The sequence below is a fragment of the Otolemur garnettii genome, unplaced genomic scaffold (genome assembly GCF_000181295.1).
Source record: "Otolemur garnettii isolate 467f Iridium unplaced genomic scaffold, OtoGar3 scaffold00005, whole genome shotgun sequence".
Taxonomy (NCBI): Eukaryota; Metazoa; Chordata; class Mammalia; order Primates; family Galagidae; genus Otolemur; species Otolemur garnettii.
This window is the reverse complement of record NW_003852400.1, coordinates 22,747,257-22,771,258: the sequence shown is the minus strand read 5'-3', so window position 1 is coordinate 22,771,258 and position 24,002 is coordinate 22,747,257. Positions and strand designations below refer to the sequence as shown.

At 40.6% G+C, this 24,002-nt stretch overlaps 1 protein-coding gene across 1 annotated transcript; it reads left to right on the top strand.

Moving 5' to 3' along the window:
• The first annotated feature begins 218 nt into the window (after positions 1-218).
• Positions 219-22,304, top strand: PON3 (paraoxonase 3). The gene is made up of 9 exons (XM_003782683.3): positions 219-330; positions 1,760-1,830; positions 7,804-7,859; positions 11,495-11,660; positions 13,440-13,566; positions 17,087-17,287; positions 18,251-18,332; positions 18,572-18,700; positions 22,047-22,304. The coding sequence occupies exons 1-9, from the start codon at positions 257-259 to the stop codon at positions 22,203-22,205; spliced, it is 1,065 nt and encodes a 354-aa protein (XP_003782731.1). The 5' UTR covers positions 219-256; the 3' UTR covers positions 22,206-22,304.
• The last annotated feature ends 1,698 nt before the right edge of the window (positions 22,305-24,002 follow it).

Below are 24,002 nucleotides of genomic sequence, written 5' to 3'. Positions count from 1 at the left end.
GAAATTTTGCGCGTCAAATTTCGCGCATAAAGTTGGCCTTAGGTCTCGCGCAGAGAGGTTTGCTTGTACCCGGGAGTGTAAAGGGGCCTTGAACTCCCGCGGGGCCGCGGGTGGCACCGCAGCGGTGTCTGGGCCGCACCTGGCGGGAGGCGCCGGGGGCGGGGCCGGGCGCACCAATCGGCGGGCGGGGCCGGATCCTGCCCGCTGCCCCTGGGGAGGACGCGGCGCCCGCGCTCAGCCCCAGCACCCAGACAGCATGGGGAAGCTAGTGGCGCTGACCCTGCTGGGGGCCAGCCTGGCCTTGATCGGGGAGAGGTTACTGGCGTTTAGGTGAGTGGTACCTTGATGGGGGTCGACCTCGGTTCTTTTCCCCAACTCTTCCAAGTTAGGTCAACCGCGGCCGGGTACTGCCTTCCTAATGCGTAGGAATGAGCAGCTTTGGAACCTCACTCTTCAATCCCAGCCGAGAACTATCCCTTTCCACATTAAACTTATGTGGAAAGTGACCTGACTCCTTGCCTTTCCTAAAACAGTAGGGAGGAAATACCTTCATCTGTTCTCTGACCCCTTCTAGAGGTCATCCTCCACATTCAGTCCATGGGAGGCGCTGGACTTGGAGAAGGGGATGGGCTAACCGACTGAAACTTTGCCCAAGCCCTGTTAAACACCGGGAAGTACTGGGTCAGGGTACCCATCAGAGAGCTAGCCAAACAGCAGGATGGTGGGCTGAAACCTGCGGGTGGTAACTGGCATTTTGCCAGCACTTGAACTTCAGAAGTGGAAGCTCTAGTGGTGAAAGCCATTCTAGAAATGTCTCCGGGGAAAAAAAATCAGGACTGGGCTAGAAAGAAGAACCGTAATGGAATCCATTCCTGAGTGGCTGTAAAGCCTCTCCCTATCATCCTTACCTTCAGGTTGTTTTGATGGCTCTCTCTTGATAGACGCCCATCTCCCCACTGGCTCTTGTCTAGACACTGTTCTGGGGCCTGGTGATTTGGGGTACTACTTTCTCTAGTTCCGCTTGATAGCTTTATTGTTACATTTTCCTCTAGTGTAACCAAGTAAAATAATCACAAAATAATAAAGTCGATCTAATGGATGTTTATTAATAAGCAACTGTAAGGTAAGTATAAGTGTAGAGTCTCCCTAAATATAGTTTATTAAAAATTCACAAGCATTCCTGATAATGTAGTAGAGTATTTCACTGTAGAAACGAGAATACTATTGAAAAATAATTTGGCCAAGTGTTTAAATTGTGGTCAAGTCAATGGATTTACATATTTAAAAAGTAAGTCAGCATAAAATTTAAAATAATAAAGTTAAGCAGACTCTGTTGAACTTTGGGAAGGCAATTTGGAAGGAAGGGTTCAAAGGGTAAGACTAGACCAGGATGAAGGGAGAAAGTGTAGGTTTATAATAGGAAATACTTTAGAAAAATTAATTATGCTATTTTGTGTATTTAAATTAATTATATTCAGTTACTCATGCTATTAAATAGTGTTTTTTATCTGGGCAGCAGGTGTTTGCTGTGTATGATTATATATTAGTCTCTCAGCAATAACTGGGTGAGATTAGCTGATGCACGTGTGTTACATAATGCCTGCTTGTGTAAAGAAACATAAAGGTGCCTAATTTCTTATTATATCATTCATAAATTACGACAAGGAGATTAACAATCTGAAGGTGATTAAAGGTCATATTAAGACATAGTTTTTGAAGGCTGTGCCTTAACCTTTAGGGTTGGTTTTTATCTCTACAGAAAAATAATGAATGCTTCTCTAGATATAGAGCCAGTGGAGCCTCAGAACTGCCACCTTATTGAGGGACTCGGTACGTATGTTATGGTAATTTCAAGGCACCAGAAGGAAAGAGCACATTTCCTTGGTCGCCATTCTCCTGCCTGAGCCTTGCCCACACATGTAGTTACCTGTTTTTAGACTTTCCCAGTGAAACTCTGACCCATCTACTTTACCCAAGCTACCCAATCCCCAGTCTCCAAAATGTGTGGTTTTTCTCGGGCCATTTCCTTCCTGACGTCTCTCCCTCATTTAAAGAATGTTATTGACTACTCTGGGCTATTCCTTTGCTAAATTCTCCTTTTTTCCCTTCTATGATATTTCACTTTCCTCCCTGTCTTCTGTTACCCGTCTTAATTTTTTTGTCCATTTCTTCCTGACACTGCTGCTAAAAAAAAAAAAAAAAAAAATTCAGGCTAGATTTTGTCCCCTGTTTAGAGAATGTGTTCTTCCACATTCTCACCTTCGCTTATGAAATTCTCTGCACTGATCCTTCCATCTCTGCTTGCTGAAATCAGCTGCAAATTCATCTCCTTCCTCTGAACTCACAGCACTCTGAAACTCTGATTCGTTTATGACACCTACCACATGCCTTGTTTCAGAGCTAGCAGTGTTCTGTCTTTCACTATTAGATTATAAACTCCCTAGGCTCAAGGACTGGGACTTATTTATTAGAATGTGACAGGATAGTTTATTTTGTGATAGAAATTTATTTTTTATTTTTCTTGCTATATTAAAAAAACAGAAAAAGAGTACTTCTGATTTTGGTTTTCTGCCCTTTTTATAACTCTCAACTTCTTAAAAAAAAAAAAAACACATTAAAAAGTAACTTGAACCTTGTGCTCCATAATCTTTGAGGTGGCTTGTGCCGACAGCTGGAAAGCAGAAGGAGCTGAAGAAAGCCCCCTTCCTGACTTTTGTTTTGAAAAACCTGAGCTCCTTCAAGAAATTCTAATGGAGAAAGGATAAGAAAACGTGGATTTCTTTGGCTAACAGGGGCCCCGGCCCCACCACCTGATAGCATTTTGGGGAGAAACAAGACCTCAGAAGAAATAGCTACAAGATATCTTCAGGGATAAGACCAGTGTCCATGTCTGTGCATGGCATTGGACAAGGATTGGATAGCCTTGGCCGTAATCCAGTGGCGAATGAACGTCCTTACCCTCCCACATAGAATCATTGCACAGCCCTAACAGAGAGACGCAGTCATGACTCAGATTGAATTTCCCATCAACTTAGTGGAGTGGGCAGTCAGGATCAGATTTAATCTGATTTGAAAAATAAGAAAATGTGACATTTACTCGTTTACTAATCGTGTGGAGTAATATTCATACTTGCTATACACACATACATCTATATCTCTCAAAAGATATGAGCTTGCCAAGTAATTCAGAGGGATAATTAGATGATGGATAAGGGCTAGTCTGACTCTCAAGTTGTCTGATATAACTGGATTTGAGAAACAAGTTGTGGATTGGTATTCTGATCATCCAAATATTTTGAATAGAATAACTTAAATAAGGAGAAGTTGGTGGGGAACACAGAAAAAAAAATCATGTTACTTCTCATGTTGGCATATTAACATTTTATGTTTGAAGAACTTAACCAATTGGAGTAATTATAGGTCATCAGTTAGTAGGACAATACTGACGTGTACCTAAAAAAAAAGGCTGCCTTATTAAAGGTCTAGTATCAGTGAGTATGCTGTTGACTCCTCTGCTAACATCGATGTAATTCCCCATAAAGGGGGTGGTGCTGATATTCTGCTTTGCAGATTAGGAAACTGACACAATGAAGAACTAAGTTACTTGCCTAATGGTCCAGGACCAGAGGGTGATGGGCTTAGATTATGAAGCAGAGTGGTTTTTTTTGTGTTTTTTTTTTTAATGCCTTGTACTCTCTGTTGGGTAACATCCCTTTTGTTCTCTAATGAAGACACATTTTTATTGTGGAAGCTCCAGGAAAGAATTATGGCAACATCAGAAAATCTGAGATGCAAGCAGATTAAATATTACTTAATACAGTCTGATCAAAAGAATTAGTTATCTAATTCGTTATCAGGTAACTAACAAGACAATACTTCTAAGACCCAACTAGTCAACGACTGGAAGGCTTTATGAAGCTATGGAAAACCACTACAGGATTTTAGGTAGGGTATGGTGGGCTGTCACAGTGCTGGAGAAAAAGGATTATTTGTATTTTTTTCAACATCCAGAGTTTTGAGGTTAATTTTATTGGTAGAAGAAACTGTTCTGTTTGTTTTTCTTACCCAATATTTTTTCTGAGAAAAAAATGTCGAAATGTAAAATGTATCTCCCTCTGTAAATCATATCTCATAGATCTGTTTATATCAAGCAATCTTTTATACAAGGTTTTGAGGTTCAAGGATTATTTTAACCAGGAAATTATCTGGCTGTCCTTGGAATTCAATCAAAACTGCACTTGAAATTCAAATAGCCTTCTGAGGGCTTTTCACTAGGCAGGATTATCAAGTAGGCAGCCTGGATATTAGATCGCTTCCTAGCTCCCCTTCTCCCTTCTGTAGCCTCTTAGGACTCCAAGATTTGCTTTTCCTCCATAGTAGGTTCCATTTGTTTTTCTTGGCTGGTTGTCAGGAACTTCTGTCCAAGATGTGAAGTGATAACGATGAAATTCACTGATAAAAATGTTTCGGTATGATCCTTTCTCAGACTGCCCGTAGGGGATGATTGGAGACATAAGGAACGGATTGAAGAAATGAATTGATGCCAAGTAGCAGTAGGTTTGGCAGGCTCTAAAGCAGTGGGAACCTATTCATAAGACGGATGTTAGACTTAGCAGTGTGTTTTTAATGATAGCTGTGCACAAGCTAATGAGTCCTTGGGAAAGACTCAGAGGGGGGTGTCCCAGGGCTCTTGCTCCCACAGGTGCCACTGTTGCTGAGGTGCACTATGCCCATGATGCAGGTGCAGTGGAGACAGGGGCAGGAGGGGTGGAAATATTGTGCGGTCTTGTGTAGTGATTCTTTTCTATCTCCGAATGCCAAGCACCAGGTTTCCGTCTCTAGATGGAGCAAGTTAATAAAGCAGGCACAACTTCTCTGTAGAATGCCCACTGTGATGTAGGTGAGTTATTGAGGTGGGTTTATGCTGTCATAACAGATACATAAAATGCTATTTGGAAGAGAGAAGGAGCCAAACCAGAGAGCACACACCTTAGGATATCATGGACTCAGAGGTCGGCCTCACTCAATCAATAATTTAACCTCTACAAAGACAAAGTCCAAAAACTAAAAATGTTTATTTATGGAAGCAATAAGCTTTTATTAAGAGATTCTGTTATGTTGGGTGCATGGATATAACACTGAATATAACCCAGTCCTTGTTCTCAAGAAGCTTATGTCTAGTAGGAAGTGAACAGATGAGCAGAGGGATAAAGCCCAATGTGAAGAATGTCCTGGTGGAAGTATTGACAGGTGAACATTTATCAACATAAAATAGATGCTGAAAGCAGTTTGGATAGGCTGAGGAGACCCCTAAGCTTCTACCAAGAGCCTGGGATCTTGGTCAAGTGGAGGTGATAAGCATGGGTGAGAAAAGTCTGAGTGTACCAAGAAAAGGTGCATGTGCACGGGCATTCAGGTGAATGAGTCTGGCACAATTTACTACTAACAGCACAGCAGTAAGTGCCCCACCCAGCTGGGATGGAGAGTGGAGAGTGGGAGCTGCAAGAACTGAAATCCAGGCCAAAGGGCCTCGGGGTAATACTGCCATCCTGAGTGGGCCTCTGGGAGGTTTTGAATAAGAGAGTGACAAGGTCAGCTTTGTACTTACAAATAATAATAATAACTGTCAGTAGTGCAGAGGATGGTTGTAGAGTAGGGAAGCTGACCTATTGAGAAGCCATCATAGAAACCCAGGAGGAAGTTCTAGAGCCTGAATGACTGGTGATCAACTGAATTTGGAAATTAAGGGAAAAGGGAGGCATTAAAGATACCCTGCAGGTTTCTGCTGTAGATATGTGGGGAATAGAAGCACCATCCAAAGAAGTAGAAATATAGAAAATGGAGTGAATTCAAGGGAGAAATGTCTAGGTTCATTTGGGACCTGCTGAATGTAAGAAATGAAAAAACCAAGTCAAATGCCCAATGTACAGGTGGCTAGAAAGATCTGGAACTGGGGAGAAAGATTTGGGCTTGATTTAGAGCTTATAGAGTCAAGCAGGTGGAAGATGAAGCCATCCATCATGATCCACGGGGACTAGGGTGGATCATGCCTGTGGGATGAATGCTCTGCCCTAAGAGCCAAGGACAGACAGAGCCTGGAGCTGTCACACTTAGGTGAGACGTGGGGAGAAGACACGGTAAAAGGAAAGCAAGGGAGGGTTTAGAGGAGCAGGAGAAACAGCAGAATATAACCAACCTGTTACATTCTTGTTACAAAAACCAATGTGTTTTTAAAAATTGTTTTATTCAGTTTGTTGGATTCTTTCCATTTCTATGTCACTTGAGTGGAAATAACCATCAAGGTACCATATATATAAATCTCAATCTACTAAAATACTTGGGAAATGGAAAATTCTGGTTAATTTAATTTTTCCATTAGGAGTTGAGGATTAGTTTGAATCTTTAATGCAGCAAAGAAAATGAACTCTTTCACTCTCCCCTCGTTTTCAGTGCCTATTGCTCACCACACACACTTTGGCTTTAAATTTGCATTTTCTTTGTTCCACTGTTTCAGACTCCACCCTGTTCTTCCCTGGTTGCCTGTTGACACCCTCCTAACTCATTGCCCTACCTAACCATTTCTCCACATGTGCCAATTACTATGACTGCGTAATAAACCACCCCCAAACTTAGTGACTTAAAACAACAATTATTTTGCTCATGAATTTCCAATTTTGACATGGCAGAGTGGAGACAGTTCACCCTCCTCCATTTACATCAGTGAGGCCAACTTAAAGGCCAGGAACTGAAACCATCTGCAGCTCCTCCAGCATCTCTGTCCACCTGCGTGGTCTCTCTGTAGCTTTGCAATAGCCAGACGTCTTACATTTTGGTTCAGAGCTTCCAAGGTCTGAGAGAGAGCCTTGAGAGAGAGAGAGATACAGATAGAGATAGGACTAGAGATAGAGACATAGACAGAGATAAAGATAGCGATAGAGAAAGGTGGGGGGCAGAGAGAGTGCAAGTGAGCACGTGCTAGTGGCCACTGTGGCTATGACTTGATCTTGACTGCTGTGTGTCATTATATTCATCTCATTCTATTTGTCAAGGCAGTTACAAAGTTCAACCCAGGTTCAAGAGGAGAGAATCTAGACCTTACCTCTGGATGAGAGTCCGTGAACATCAACTTTTAAGAACGTATGACTCTCTCTCTTATATGTAGCTTTCTCTTGCCATGATAGCCTCTTTTTTCATCCTGTTCTTCTTCAAAACTTGCTTGTCATAAGTCTGTTTTCATAGAAAAATGCTCAAAACCAGCTCTCAGTGAGGAAGAAATCTGACTAAACTCACATTCATTCATACTCAAGAGTTCACCCTAAAACCTATTGTTCTTATAACAGAGAACAATTACTAATTTACCGATAACATTGTATAAATGTTGATAAATGATAAATGTTTTAGGCCTCAGCAACAAACAAGAGACCTTCACAATGATAACTTTCCAAATGTCTTCACTCCATCCGTAGACCAGCCTTGTACGGGGAATCTAGCTAAATCTCTCAGGACACATCCTGGAAATTGTGACTGAAAGAATAGATCTACATCGTGAGTTTATTTTCTAGTTATTTGTCTTTTATTCTGAAAAATGGAGTTCTAAAACAAGAATTTAGTGTTTGAGGAGCTTGACTCAGGTTTTACTATATAGTACCATGCCCGTGGGATTCCTGAGAGTTAATAGTTTCCCAAGTAAATGGTTGAAAAACTCAATGTAGTTTCACAAAGAAGTTCAAGGTTTGGACTGTGAGATTTACTTTTTCTAAGCCTTCATAAATGCATTTTTCTGATTCTACACTTCTTTTGCAGAATATGGCTCTGAAGATATTGATATACTTCCTAGTGGGCTGGCTTTTATCTCCAGTGTGAGTATTGTCCATGCTGTTCTGATGCTCACGTCAATAGCCATACAGACAGTGCATTAATGGTGTTGGTTAGAGCTGCCAGATGGATCCCTTGCCTCTATCCCACTTCTGGGTAAACCAGTTAACAAACAAAGCCAAAAAGGATTCTGAAGGGCTAATTAAAACACCACAGGAATGCCCAGCTTTGACTGCAGCATGCTGGGGGGCTCCCTGTGGGCAGTTGTACACTCAGTAGGGTCCCAATAAATGTGGATTGATTTCCGTTCAATCCCTAGGCCAGTCTCCCGATCAGTCCTGTTGCTGTCCACCCCCATCATTGCTCCATTTGACCGAGCCTCAGCTTCTGGTAGTCATCTTCTCACTAACTAACATTCCCCTCCCTATGCCTGCCTGTGTTTGGACCTCTGTAAATGTCTTTGGATGGAACGTTAGCCATGTCACTGGATTCAAAACCCTGGGCACTTTTCATCTTGGTTTCCTGCCACGCCTTCCGAGTCTTTCAAAGGAAAGTAGAGAAAAACCCGCATTTTATTCCCCGTGCCACTGGCCCAGGTTTGGGGTAATACAGAGCTTCACCAAAGACAAATGTCGATAAACAAAGAAAGGTGTATTTATGAGAAGCTGAAAATTGTGTTGTATTTGTTAAATCAGTGTACTCTGAGACAGAGATTAAGATTTTGAAAAAGTAGATTTACCATGTTTCCAGTGTGATCCCTGCCAGAATTGCTCGTCTAATTTTCCACTTTTTGCCAATAAAATACCACCTAAGGTCATGAATTTTAAATCTAAACATTTTTGGCCAAAAAGAATAGGGGCATATGTAATCACCAGGGCCTGAATTCACGAATTCTTAAGTATGCACAATAGAGTAGGGTAAGGTTTTCATCCGGACTTTGAAGTGCTATTAATGCTGGTACTGGTTGCTGCTGTGTGGGAGAGGAATTTTATTTATTTTTCCTCCAAAATCAAGAATAAAACAAAATGGTCTAGAAAAGCTGTTTCCTTGTTAACCTAAATTTTCTATTGTCAGTTTAGATTCTCAATGTTATGCCAAATAGACACTTTAAAATGATTGTTCTATATCCAAGAGATTTCTTTGCTGTTATGAAATAATATTTGTCCTTCCTACCTTATGCTTTTTTTTTTATTATCCCTGGAACTAAAAGTTCTGAATCATTGCTATACAGAAAGTAGATATTTTTATCACAAATAATTTTATGAGAAAAGCTAGCATGAAGTTCTAAATAATAGATCTCTTTGTAAACGAACAAACAACTCATAGGCTAAGGATTATGTACTTTGCTTCCTGCTAATCTTTCTGCACTATAATAAATTCAAGACCTTGTTTCTTTTGGTCTCTCCTATCATCCTTTCTTGCTATCCTAGAAGATGTTTGGAAACTGATAATTTAGAGAGCAATTCAGTGCGAGGAATATTTCTAGCATATTTAAAGGTGCAAACCAGGATATTGTCTTCCTTGCCTTGGGGCTTGGTATGCTCCTCTTTGCTGCAAAGATCACCTCCTTTGCCAGCTCACTCCTATTTCTCTGTGAGGCCTCATTGTGATAGCACTGTTTTTTCCTTGGGAGAGTCTTCTCTTGTGGGGTGGAATGCCTCTTCAATGAGCTTAGATTATAGACCATACCATGCTGATGCAATTGCTTGTTGCCAGACTTCAAGATCCTTTAAACCAGGACTTTGAAGTGTGCATTGCCACGTGCAGCACCTAACATCCTACCTGGCAGGTGCAGGTGCTTTAATCCACATGCTGGTGGATGAAGGCAATGGAAGAGTTCAATGACTGTCCGTATATACCCGTCATCTGTTGGGAGAAATAGGATGCCTGCACCTCCAAGTGGTTTTCACCATTTTCACTGGTGAACAGTATCAAAAGAATTGCTTGTAATCACTAGCACACAGTATGTTTGCAGCCACAAAGTTTTACCCAACCAGCTTGAACAGAAAACTAGGTGAGCATGAGGTCATTTAGCAGAAATGTTTCATTCATTATGACACTACATCTAGGTCAAGTTCGTTTGCAGTACCCCATCCTTACCTGCCTATCAGATTATTTCCATTTCTTGATCACCTGATCTTTCTGGTAGCTAACAGTGCCCGCACATGCGTCCACACTACCAAAGTACTTGCCATAGTGTTCTGCATTAAGCGGTCTTCCTGAGCAATGTTCTCTCTTTCAGACTTTTTGTTGTGATGTAGCAGAAAGAGGCGGTACACAATTAATGATCTGACGGATTTCAGCGAATTGCTTCTCTAGGCCTCTAGGTGTGGGATTAGATGACCTGATAGACATATATTTTCCCAGAGCCATTATCCTCTGAGCCATTGAGTTTGGTGACAAATTATTTACAGGAGAAATGGTATGTTTCCTTAGAAGAGGGTCTGCTCCTTGATGACGATAGAATGGAAGTCTAAAAGCAGAAGTTTGTGGGTAGGGGCAGGCCAACCCCTCCTCCAGGGGTACTCCCTTAAGCAGAATGGCAATGGGCACAGCACCTCCTCTGATGGGCTTCAGTCATGCCAGTGCTGACTGGGGAAAACTGAGCTTTCCCACAGACAACACTGGGCCATCAGATTTGGGCATTAAGGACTGTTCTAGGAATAGCTGGAAGGCGTGAGTAGGGTTGTTCAGAAAAAGTTGACTATCCCAAGAAGGCGGGCAGTGCAGGGGCCAGGAATAGTATTAATATAAGCGCATACTTGTGTGTGTACGTGTATGCACGTGCAAGGAGAGGGAGAAGGACAGAAAGAGAAGGAGGAAGGAGAAAATTTAAATGGCTATAAATGGAGATTAGGGTACAGGAGAAGATCTAAAGTTATTGACATTGGAGTGTAGATGACAGACACGGGGAGAAAGTGAACTGCTTGGGATTTCTTATGGAATAAACCCACCACAAGGTTTGACATGATGAACTTGGATACAGCAGAAGCTCAATACATTCAGTGTGTCTATTGTTGACTGATAAACACCCGGTCCTACTAGTAGAAAGGGACTGGAACAAACTTCTTGCAACATTTAAGGAGTAGCTTTTATGTCAGACTATTCAAACATGTCCATAGAAACTAAATAGGTCAAAACCAGTAGACCTTATAAATCTGGTACCCCTAAGTTCATTCTTTGTTGATTTGACTATTTGCTCTATCTAATCTAATCAATGCAGGGATGGTAGCAATAAAATTAAGCCACACATTCCTTTTATCTGCTTTGAGGAAAATTAGTTATAGAATATCAGCACTGGAAAGACTCTCACAATCACATATTTTAACTTCTTCACTTTATAAGCTAGAAACATGAGCTTAGACAGGCCAAGGGATTTACACAAAGTGACATTCCTAATTCCTTCCATTACATTTTTTTGCTTAACTCCTTCTCTCTCAATTAAAAGTTCTTTCTTATCTTTAATATATTTCTTCCCATATTCCTAACCAATGCTTACATGACATCAATAACCCCGCAGATCAGATAATGGCAACAGCTGACAGAATGAAAAATCCCAGAAATCTAAGTGAAACTTAGAACTTTGAACATTTTTATTTGGCATTGAGATTTTAGTTTCTGTATGAAAATGTGGTTTTGGTATGTATATGTGTGCATACTTATTCTTTATTTTTTTAAGGGATTGAAATACCCAGGCATGCCAAACTTTGCACCAGATGAGCCGGGAAAAATCTTCTTGATGGATCTGAATGAGCAAAACCCAAAAGCACAAGCACTGAAAATCAGTGATGGATTTGATAAAGAATCCTTTAATCCACATGGGATCAGTATTTTCATTGGCAAAGGTAAAACCTGATTGCGTAAGGATAAGGGGGAAAAGAAAGAAATAGAAACCATTCCTCCTCAACTACCCAGCATTCATGTTAAAGGAAGGAGGACGATGCTCTCCTACCATAAAGATGTGTATGTGTGGCCTGGTAAATGTGGATAAAAGCAGCATAAATGTTGCATCAAAGAAGAAAGACTGGCTCGGTGCCTATAGCTCAACCGGCTAAGGCGCCAGCCACGTACACCTAAGGTGGCGAGTTCGAATCCCCAGCCCGGACCCGCTGAACAACAGTGACGACTGCAACCAAAAAATAGCCGGGCGTTGTGGCGGGCGCCCGTGGTCCCAGCTGCTTGGGAGACGGAGACAGGAGACTCGCTTGAGCCCAGGAGTTGGAGGTTGCTGTGAGCTGTGATGCCATGGCACTCTACCCAGGGGGACAGCTTGAGGCTCTGTCTCAAAAAAAAAAAAAAAAAAGAAGAAAGACTAGTAACTTTGGCCCTCTGTGGTCTCCTTCTTTTCCTCCTATCTACTTTTTTTCTTCTTTGACTGTCAAAACCTGTCTGAATACTGTTCTCAGAATTTGGATGTGTAAACTAAGGGCCCTTCGAGAAGAACTGTATGACATTAAAAAACAGAAAATTAGATTCATCTAAATTAAAAGTTTTTGTACTTCAAAAGACACCATCAAGAAAGTGAGAAACAACCCAATGAATGAGGGATAATATTTTCCAAAAATATATTTGAGGAAAGGCTTGTATCCAAAATATATAAAACATTCTTACCACTAAACCACAAAATGGCAAACAACCCAATTTAAAAATAGTCCAAAAAATCTGAGCAGACATTTCTCCTAAGGTGTACAAATGGCCAATAAGCACGTGACAAGATGTTCTGTTGAACCTCAGTCATTAGGAGCATGCAAAATAAAACCAGAATGAGAGATCGCTTCATACCTACTAGGATGGCAAAAAATAAATAATAACAAATGATAAGATAATGATGGAGATATTGGAATGCTTATACTTTACTAGTGGGATTGTGAGATGGCACAGCCACTCTGGAAAGCATTTTGGCAGTTCCTCAAAATGTGAAACTCAGAGTCACCATATGCTCCAACAGCTCTACATATACATTCACAAGAAGTGAAAAGCTAACTACATACAAACTTATATGTTTATAGCAGCATTCTTCCTAATACCCCAGTGGTGGAACTAACCCAAATGCCCATGAACTGATGAATATATAAACCAAATGTGATATATTTATACAATGAAATATTATTTGGCAAGAAAATGAAATCAAATGCTGGTGCATATTACCACCTAGATGAGCTTTGTAAATATTATATGGAGTGAAATAACTCAGGTATTTATACCGCCCTGACATTTTTTGAGCTCATGTTCCATTATCACACACACACACAAGTTCTCAGCAAAGTCTAGCTTGCTTGCACCCACTTGCATTGTTGAAGAGTCATCTGGGGAAAACACCGGCATATTTATGCATGATTATATCTTGTGGAGTCTGAGGTAAGGCTGAAGACAACATTGTGAAATGGTTATACTTGGCTCTGCTGCTTGGTGGGGGTGGGGGTGAGAATGAATGATTCTCCTTCCGAGCCTCAATGTCTTCAGTAAAATGGGAGGAAAGATAGCTCGCCTGTGAGGTGGACTGTGAAGTCGCATGTAAGAGGTGTGAAAAGAAAACTATTGGTAGTGACCAAGTTTCAAAGCAGGTGTGGCATTGGTTGTGGTAGAAGTAAACTTCTTGGAAATTGTGCCTTTTTTCCATTTAGACCATACTGTGTATCTTTATGTTGTGAACCATCCCCACATGAAGTCCACTGTGGAGATATTTAAATTTGAGGAAAAACAACCTTCTCTCATACACGTGAAAACCATAAAACACAAACTTCTCACAAGGTACGGAATTAAAGCCTGCCGCGCTTCTATTCATCGTGCACCTCTGCTGTGTGCTTTGTTTTCTTTGGTTCAGCAGGCTTTCTTAAACTTTTGTTTTGCAGCATTTTTTTCTAAAGCCTTCTAAAGATTCCCATGGTGACACTGCCCGCACCTCTCTAGAAATTGCAGTGTTCAGTGTTGAATATCTCTATACTTTTCAACTCGTTGAAAGCATTTTAATCCTATAAAGGTGCTCAATTAGATTCTCAGCTCTAATTGCATCCTCTTCACCGCAACAACTCAATACCTACTATTGGGTTCTCTTTAAACACCTACATACACCCTTTTCTAGTTGTCCTGGTAGGTTGTGTTCTATAAGTCTCACCCACTGGGTGTTATAACCAACCTCCAGATGGGCCATTTCTTTGTTCAATCAGAGCTTTAAAGTAGAATATTTTTTTTTAATCCTCTAGACACTTATAAAAAAATTACATTTATTAAGCATTAACTATTTGCCAGGCACTCTGCCAAAATACTTAATTTAACTTAATTCACATAACGACTTTCAGTAATAGACATGAGTATACTGAATCTTAAGAAGTTTGGGGGTTAGGTAACTTGTCCAAGTCACACAATTTCTAAGTGACAGGACCAGGCTGTAAACCTAGATCCATCTGAATTCAAAGCTGAACTCTCACTTGCAGTGAAGAACATCTTTCTTACGGTGTTTGGTAAAATGATAAGTTTTTCAGTGGATAGGCTGCCTGTTCAAGGGTTATGGCAAACAGTGAGGAATTTGCTACAGCTCCATACCAAAAGACTCGTTCGAAAACAGTAGACATTTTATGAGAGAGAGGAATAGGAAAAGAGAGGAAAGTTCATCTCCTCTCCTTTGTTCTTTGTTAACATGTCTGATTTCTCCTGATAGAATTTGGGGGCACCAAATACAAAGGGCTGAGGAAATAAGAGAAGTTGAAGTTGTAGCCCTCCCACAATGCATTGTGTGGGGTTCTGAGGCCCTAGTGGAGAACAGGACTTCCATGGGCTTGCTTAATCTGTACTTGCTTAATCTGTACCTCAGCAAAATGGAAATTCTCCCATTGGCCTGATTGACCTAACTGGTATATTGTGAGGATCAAATGCATTAGCTCATGACCTCACAGGAATAGTTTCCCAGAAAGTACAGACCCTGGGAGAACCCAGAATGTGACCTCTTTATTAGAGAGTTCCCAGGAACCAGAAGAGACCAGCCTGAGGCCAGAAAGCCTGAATGTTAGGGGTCAAATAATATCCCTTCAAAAAGATATGCAGAAATTCCAACCCCCAATTCCTCAGACTGTGGTGTGATTTGGAAATAGAGTTATTGCAGATGTAATTAGTTAAGATGAAATTATATTGGAAGAGGGTGTACCTTTAATCCAAAATCACTGATGTCTTTATTAGAAGACAGACACACAGTGAAAATGCTATGTGAAGATGAGTGCTGATATTGGAGTGATGTGTCTACAAGCCAAGGAATGCCTGGGGCTGCTGGAAGCTGGAAGAGCCAAGGGAAGATCCATAGAATCTTCCGAGGAACATGGCCCTACCAACAACTTGATTTTATACTCCAGCCTCCAGCACTATGAGGCAACACATTTCTGTTGTTTTAAGCCACACAGTTTGTAGTATCTTGTTATGGCAGCCTAGGAACTCAGGAAAGGGGAAAAACCAGAGCAAATGCCTCATTAAGCCACCACTGCAAAGTGCAACTGACTGCTTGAAATCATGAGATTATCTTCTAGTAAGCATCCTAAGCCTCATTTCAAGTTGATCTGGCCAAGATAAGAAAGGGAAAAGAGTTTGTCTACTAGCTCTATGTCTCATCAATCAGTCAAAGATTTGCTTTAAGAGAACTTAACACCCCCACATTCTTGGTTGTACCTGTGCATGTCAAATCTGGTAGTACCCTGTGCCTTGACGTCAACATGAAAGTCTGGAAGTGAGAGGTGAAAGTCTGCAGGTGTGAGGTAAGATCCCGCCCGGCTGTATCTGTGGAAAGTGTGTCAGATCTCAGCTGAACTGGTTTGGAACAAGGTAGGTGAGGCTGTAAGGATCTAAAGCGGAGCTCCAGAGAATCCCTGATTCGCCCATGTACTAAGCACTTGCAGGGGGCATAACACAATGCCAAAGAAACCAACTATGAGGAAACTTAATTTATGGTATCAGGCAATGCGTTTCTAAGCACAGACACAGGAGATCAATGGCTCATATGTATAATGACCTTGGGAAAATCATTATATAACAAAATCTTCAAGTATTTCCTCATTCACCCAAATTTTTCTTTACTATAATTTAATCCAAGAATGTTTAATCCTTTTTAATATTTTTTCAAGTCATTTCTTTTTTTTTTTCAAAAATGGAAATGCCTGGCTGGGCACTGTTGCTCATGCCTGTAATCGTAGCACTCTGGAATGCTAAGGCGGGTGCATCCCTTGAGCTCAGGAATTCAAGATCAACCTGAGCAAGAGCTAGACCACTCCTTACCCCATCTTTACTAAAAACAAAAAAAAACTAGCTGGGCACTATGGTGAGTGCCTGTAGTACCAGCTACTTGGGAGGCTGAGACAAGAGGGTGACTTGAACCCAGGAAATTGAGATTGCTATGAACTATGACACCATGACACTCTACCCGGGGTAACAGAGTGAGACTCTGTCTCAAAGCAACAACAACAACAAAAAAAAAAAAAAAAAAAAAAAGGAAAAACTTTTATTTTCTTATTGGTTATAAGAGTAACACTTGCTCTCCATTTAAAATTTTTAATGGTGTTGAAGAACACAAGAAAGAATATCACCCATACCCCATCTCCTCAGAGAAAATACAAAGACCAGGATGGATTGAGTTATGATACAATAATAGGAAAGAAAATCCCTAACATCCTATTGGCTCAAGACCGCAAAGTTTTATTGTGGTTTGGTTTGGTTTTCTCCCTCTTGCTACACACATTTTATTGCAGGTGATTCAGAGACTATTTCACATTATCCTCATTCATGACCTTTGGAGGACCACAGTCTGTACTATCAGAAAAGTTGCTTTTACCATGGAAATGTGAAGGAAACATGGTTGATCAAGCACTGAGTTCTAAAGTCTCCTAACCAGAAGCCACGCCCCTTGTTTCATGTCCCTCGCAAAGCAAGTCACCTGGCTGTGCCTGATTTCAAGGGGATGGGAAAGTCTGATTCCTCAAGAAGGAAAATCATAGCTATCAGCAAAGTGTACTATAACTTTCACAGAGAGCCATTATCAACAAGTCAACAGATTTTGCAGTTTGAGGTTTCTTTGTGTAGTAATTTCTTTTTATTGACTTCGTGGAAGAGAAGAGTAACAAAATAACAAATGGCTAAAGAAAACCCACCAAGGCAATGCAAAATCATGACTTTAACTCACGCCAGTTCACGTATACTTTGACAAATTGACGCATGTACTTGTCTATGTAGAGATCAGTGATTTTGAAAACAATCAAGATATTTGAATTCCCTCTCTCTCTTTTTTTCACTTCAGTGTGAATGACATTGTGGTTCTCGGACTGGAACAATTCTATGCCACCAGAGATCATTATTCTACCAATTTCTTCTTATCACTTCTTGAGATGCTTTTTCAGCTTCGCTGGACTCATGTTCTCTTCTACAGCCCAACAGAAGTCAAAGTGGTGGCCAAAGGATTTATTTCTGCCAATGGAATCACAGTCTCACTAGACCAGAAGTGAGTTCTTTTTTGTCTTTGTCACCCTTTTGCCCCTCAAGTTTTGGTGGGCTCCTTACCTTCAGAGGTGTTTCCTTCCTAGGGCTTAAATAATCAGTGTATGTGTGGAGGATGAGATGTGCCAGGGTGACCTTAAACCATTGGGACTTCGGGTTCCCCACCATAATGTGGACTCAAGGATCCAAACTTGGTCCTTGTTCCAACTTTTTACATGACTCTAGAAACACACTTTCCTAACAAACTGAAAAGGAGGGTAAATGTGCAGTAACTTTGTCCCTTATGAAGCTAGAAAGTATTTAACCACTTGCACTAAGTTGAGCTACCCAAGGACTCAAAGGGAGAGAGGGAAGTCTACCTTAGATTAGGCACAGTGGTTGTCTAAGTTACTGATTTATGACATCAGACTATCCAATGAGAAAACATTATTTTAAACAGCTGAAGTTTTATAAGAAAACACTCTTGATAAGTGTTTGAAAATTGAAAGTTTTTTAAAAAGAGAAGTCCCTTGAATACTGACACGTAAACCTGAGTTAATGAGTAGAGATGATTCCTGGAAAATAAATGTAAGTGTCCTTCTTCTTTTAAAAAATTATTGTGATTGCGATTTATGGTCATCTAGTGCTTCTTTTCAAGCCCTAATTTTCGTAAGTATACATTCTTCTGGCCATCTGAGAGGTCCACTTACCTCTATTCAATTTAAGGGAAAAAATTGTGACTCTGAAGTAACAAGACTAAGCCTATAGAAACAACAATTTCAGTATAGTCATAGCTCATATTCAAAACTTGTTTAAAGCACTTCAAGTATATTTAAAAAGCCACTCAATTATCTTCTTTTGCTGTGATTTAGAAAAGAGGATTGCAGTGGTGTTTTGAACAAATGTGACTTTTTGTACCATTTCTCCAAAATAAAAGTGTTATTTCTCATTGCCACTTGCTGAAATGTAAATGTCCTTTACTTCAAAGGTATGTCTATGTGGCTGATGTAGCGGCTAAGAATGTTCATGTGATGGAAAAACATGATAACTGGGATTTGACTCAGCTGAAGGTAAGAGTTCCCTGGCTGGACCACACAGCATGGCCTCTTACATCTGGCCTCCATGCTTCACCCAGGAATGTGCTCCCTGAATGAGGGAAATACGGCTATTTGAGAGCAGTATTGATGAGATTGGGCTTGCACTCCAAGCCCCCTAAAAATACCAATGTCAGGTGCCATCAGGAGCTGGTGGGAGGGGGGAGAATAGAGAAAAAAGGGGACAATGTCTCACTATCCCTCTTTCTTGGAAGGTAATACAGCTCAGCACCCATGTGGATAACTTAACCGTTGATCCTGCCACGGGAGATATTCTGGCAGGATGCCATCCTAACGCCATGAAGCTATTGATCTATAATCCTGAGAATCCTCCAGGGTCAGAAGTAAGTTCCTAGACTTCTTTGCTCTCATCCTGGCAAAACTACCAGGAAGTCATATCTGATGTTGTAGAAATGAACAAACTCTACTTAAGAGAAGAGATTTTGGCAGGTATGAAGATATGGTTCATTACCTCTTTCAGGCCACCAGGTACCAATTTAATATTAATGCTTGACAATATGTCCTATCCCTGCAAGGGCTATCTATACTTGCTATCAGGAGTAATACAGAAACCTGAGTTTGATTATTGACCCAGATTGGGGTATGTTTCCAGTCAGGAGGTAGGCTCTGAGCAGGCTCTCATGCAAAGAGAGTTATGTATGGAACCATCTTCTTTCACACTATCACAACTTAAAGCTCAAATAAAAGGGTTTAAATACCTATCACCTCAAAGCAGAATGAGTTTTTGTCTGCAGGTTTTAACATATATGATGGCATTAAAGAATGTCTTACTTTAAAGATGTAGTTTGTGTTATTTTAAAATACCTCTTCGAAAACAGTAGCATAAGCAATTGAATTTTCTATGGCATTAAAAGCAATAGGATAGGCCAGACATGGTGGCTCACACTTGTCATCCTAGCACTCTGGAAGACTGAGGCAGGTGGATCCCTTGAACTCAGGAGTTTGAGATTAGCCTGAGCAAGAATGAGACCCTGTCTCTACTAAAAATAGAAAAATTAGCCAGGCATCATGGATCATGGCAGTCACCTATAGTTCCAGCTAATAGGAGGCTGAGGCAGGAAGACTGCTTGAGCTCAGGAATCTGAGGTTGCTGTGAGCTAGGCTGATGCTATAGCACTTTAGCCTGGGCAACAGAATGAGCCTATATCTCAAAAAAAAAAAAGAAAAAGAAAAAAGGTAAAGGCAATAACATATACTATTTCATTTTCTATGGCATTAATTTAAGAATATAAAACTCTAGTGAAGTTAAATACAGTAGAACCTCTGTAAGTAGAACACCCAAGGGACTACAACAAACTGGTCAACATACAAAAGTGGTCAACATAAGGAACTGGGCCTATTATAGTGGTATGTACATGTGGTGTATTTTCAGTCTGTAAGAATCAGGTCAACTTCAGGAGGTGGTCACTGTAGGGAGGTGGTCAACTATGGAGGTTCTACTGTATTGGTATAAATTCTTGGCACTCAAACTCAGAGATGTATTAATAACAATTTATTGAGCACCTCTAATATGCCAGACATTTTTCTAATGCTTAGGATATATCACAAAACACAAAGATTTCCTCCCATTAGAGGGAGCAACCAACAATGAACAATAAGTATAAGAAATAAGTAAATTACATAGTAAATTTTTAGATGGCAAATTTGATGGTGAGTATAGCAGAGAAAGGGGATCAGGATTTCTGTCAGCAGGGGAAGTGCAGGTTCCATTAATAAATCAGGGTAGGTCTCCTTGGGAGGGTAGCGTAGAGAAAGATCAAATGTTTGAATCCAGATTTGGAGTTGAGAAACTGTGATTTAAATTCCAATGCAGGACAGGTATGGTGGTTCACGCCTTTAATCCCAGAACTTTCGGAGGCCAAGGCAGGAGGATTGCTTGAGACCAGGAGTTTAAGATAAACCTGGACAACATAGTGAGACCTACATATCTACAAAAGTTGAAACAAAATTAGACTGTCATGATGGTATACACCTGTAGTCCCACCTACTAGGAATGCTGAGGCTAAGAGGATCCCTTCGGTTCAGGAGGTCAGTGTTGGCAATAAGCTATAATTGGACCACTGCACTCCAGCCTGAGCTTCAGAACAAGACTCTGTCACCAAAAAAAAAAAAAAAAAAAAAACTAATTTTAGATATTGGTATTCTTCAGTTTAAAAATAAGATTTTTCTTTTATTAACATATATGTCACAGATTTTTTTTTTTTTTTGAGATAGTGCCTCACTCTTTTGGTGTGGGTCAAGTGCTGTAGCATCATAACTTGCAGCCATCTCAAACTCTTGGGCTCGGGAGATTCTCTTGCCTCAGCCACCCAAGTAGCTAGGATGACAGGTACCCACCACAATGGCCAGCTAGTTTTTCTATTTTTAGTAGAGACAGGGTCTTGCTCTTGCTCAGGCTGGTCTTGAACTCCTGAGCTCGAACAATCCACCTACCTCAGCCTCCCAAAGTGTTGGGATGATAAGCGTAAGCCACCATGCCTGGCTTGTTCACAGCTTCTTAAAAAAGGATATCAGAAAATATAAAAATAAACAATAGTCTAACCCGAGCCTAGAACCTGAGGAAATGTTACCCTACACTAGCAACCTCCCCTTGCCTCAGACATGTGTCCCTAGAAGCTCAGTCATAGGCAAAAGCCTTGTCACTGAGAGGACCACTGTCTATTCAAGAATTCAATAAGAGAATCAATGGTGTAACTTTCCTACAAAAGCCCAACCACAATGTCTGCTTTAAGAGAATAGAAATATGAGTTATAGAAGGATTAGAAAATTGTTTAGGATCTTTTTACTACCTCTATTTTCAAGTTTAATCATCTGCTTAATTTAGATAAAATGTCTTTCTTTACAATCACTGATGCTGTTCTTTTCAGTCTCATGTTTTCTATGAGATCCAAGCTTGAGTATTTTTGTGTCTCAAGCCTGAAATGAAGTTGAAGAATCCCTATATTTAAAAATATATATAACAAACTCTATTCTAATAAGAGATGCCAATATAGATTTGTGAATCATAAATTTCTGATTGTTTTGCTTCAATGTATATCATAATCTGTTTGAATGAACTTCACTCAGACTACTTGGAAACCTGAGTGCTTAAATATTTACTGATTAGCAAAGTGTGTTAATCCTGGAGGTCAATAATGGAACCAGGCAATGAAGAGCCAGGTGGAATTCTAAAGTAGCATGGGTTCTTGATGCCTCCTAGACACTCTGTGGTTGTGAGGGGGCCCAGCTGTGATGACTACCATCCTACTGGTTACCACACTGGCTGACTGTGTGTCCCTTCATCATTTTGTCCCATGCTTAGGCTCAGTCATAGGCAAAACCCTTGCCACTGAGGGAGGCTCAGTCATAGGCAAAACCCTTGCCACTGAGGGAGGATCACTGTCCACTCAAGAATTCAGTAGTCTTTACTCCTTCCATCCGGGATGCCCTAATTATCAAAATTGTATAAGCCATTTGTTGAGAAAGAACCAATTCACTTTGGTGCAGAGATATCATTAGGACAATAGTACTTTCATAAGAAGAAGGAAAAATTATTGAAGATAATTATTGACAGATTTTTAGTTTACTGATTTCTGGAAAACCGATTCATCCTGGTCTGTTTTGGAAGGAAAACGTCACTAGCCAGCTGTTTGCTCACATGGTGTCTAATGAGTGGTCTTTTCATGACAGGTGCTTCGCATCCAGAATGTTTTGTCTGAGCAGCCCAGAGTGAGCACCGTGTATGCTAATAACGGCTCCGTGCTTCAGGGCACCTCTGTGGCTTCCACGTACCGTGGGAAAATGCTCATAGGCACCGTATTTCACAAAGCTCTGTGCTGTGAGCTCTAGACTCCAGATATTCAAAAAAGTCTACATGTTTAGTAGAAGAAAACTCAAAATGGTGTGATAAAGTATAACTGTAAGTAAGTAATAAACACCAAAAAAGGCTGTGTGTCTTTTCTTATGGATAGAAATAAAATAGTAGAAAGAGGTTTCCTAATAGCCCCCAAACTGCAAGTTGGGTTAATGGCAAGTCCCATAAGCAGCCAAACTTCTCAACTCTTTGCTAGCCCCCCCCAATATTCTTTTCTATAATTACATGAGTGGCCTGTGGCCAGGGAGGTCTCTAGCTCACCTGGAGTCCCTGAGAGGCCCTGTATAGCCAAGTTACCTTCTACGACTGTGATGTTCTGGGTCTTCTATGGTCTGGACCAGGGGAAAAGCTAATGTTTAAATGTTTACAATTCCTATGCTCTTCCCCAAGTTGCTCTAGGCACAAACTACTTACCAAGTGCCCCAACCTCCAGATTCAAGCAACACTTGGCATCGCTAAACCACCCAAGGCCTCCTTGAGCTTGCATTTTCTCACAATACAGCCACATAGGAAAACAGGTGCTGGGAAATCTGACAGGCAGGTGTCAGTAGCTAACTTACGGCATGGCAGGGTTTATCTGTTCCTTTGTAATAGGTCTTTATTTGTACTGATACCTACAGCTGAAGTATAGTCAGCCCTTCCTATTTGTGGATTCAACTATTTTAGGGGGGTCACAGCTCGCCTCAGGAAGTTTGAAGTGCACTCTTCAATCTTCTCTCTTGGCTCCGCTCCAAACCATCAGCTCTCTTGCTAAACTTCTGTCCTTTAAGCCTCCTTCTGGATGGGAGCTTCTGTAAAAAGCTGGCTGCAGTCTGCCATCTTGGCTCCCCCCCCAGATTCAACTAACTAAAGATCAAAACTATTAAAAACAGAGACTGGTTGTCTCTGTACTGAACACGTGCAGACTCTTTCTTATTGTTATTCCTCAAACAATACAGTATAACTACTATTTACATAGTAGTTACATTGTTTTGGGTATTATAAGTAATCCAGAGATTATTTAAACCATATAGGAGGATTACATAGGTTGTATGTGAATACCATACCAGTCTATGTAGGGGCTTCAGCATTCGTGGATTTTGGTATCCAATGGGAGTCCTGGAAACTATTCTCCACAGATAACAACCTAACTTGAGTGGCTCTGAACTAGCTTGGGCTCTGACCACTTTCAGATGGCTCTTCTGGTTAATTCAATAAATACTAAATAGCAACCTATAATCTTGGTTCTAAAGAACCTGAAATGAATGGTTCTAGCCTAAAGTCCTATTTTAAAGACCAACCCAAGCGTAGTTTGATGAGAGTGAATATAAGTGTCCCTTTTATGATCAAAAACCAGGATGATCTTTTTTTATATATATACTTTTTTTTATTTCTTATAGCATAACTATGTACATTAATGCAATCATGGGGTACAGTGTGCTGTTTTCATATACATTTTTAAATACCCTCATCAAACTGGTTAACATAACCTTCATGTCATTCTCCTAGTCATTAAGACATTCATACTCTGCTTTTAGAAAGATTCACTTGTACCCTTGTAAGATAAACCATAAAGGTGACCCCACCAATCACCCTCCCTTCCCCCATCCACCCCCTCACTTCCCCTCTCCCACCCCTCTCCCATATTCTAAGGCTACAATTAGGTTATGACATTCCTATAAAAGCTATGAATTAGTTTCAAAATAGGGCTGTATACATTAGATACTTTTTCTTCCATTCTTGAGATACTTTACTGAGAAGAACATTTTCTAATTCCATCCATATAAACATGA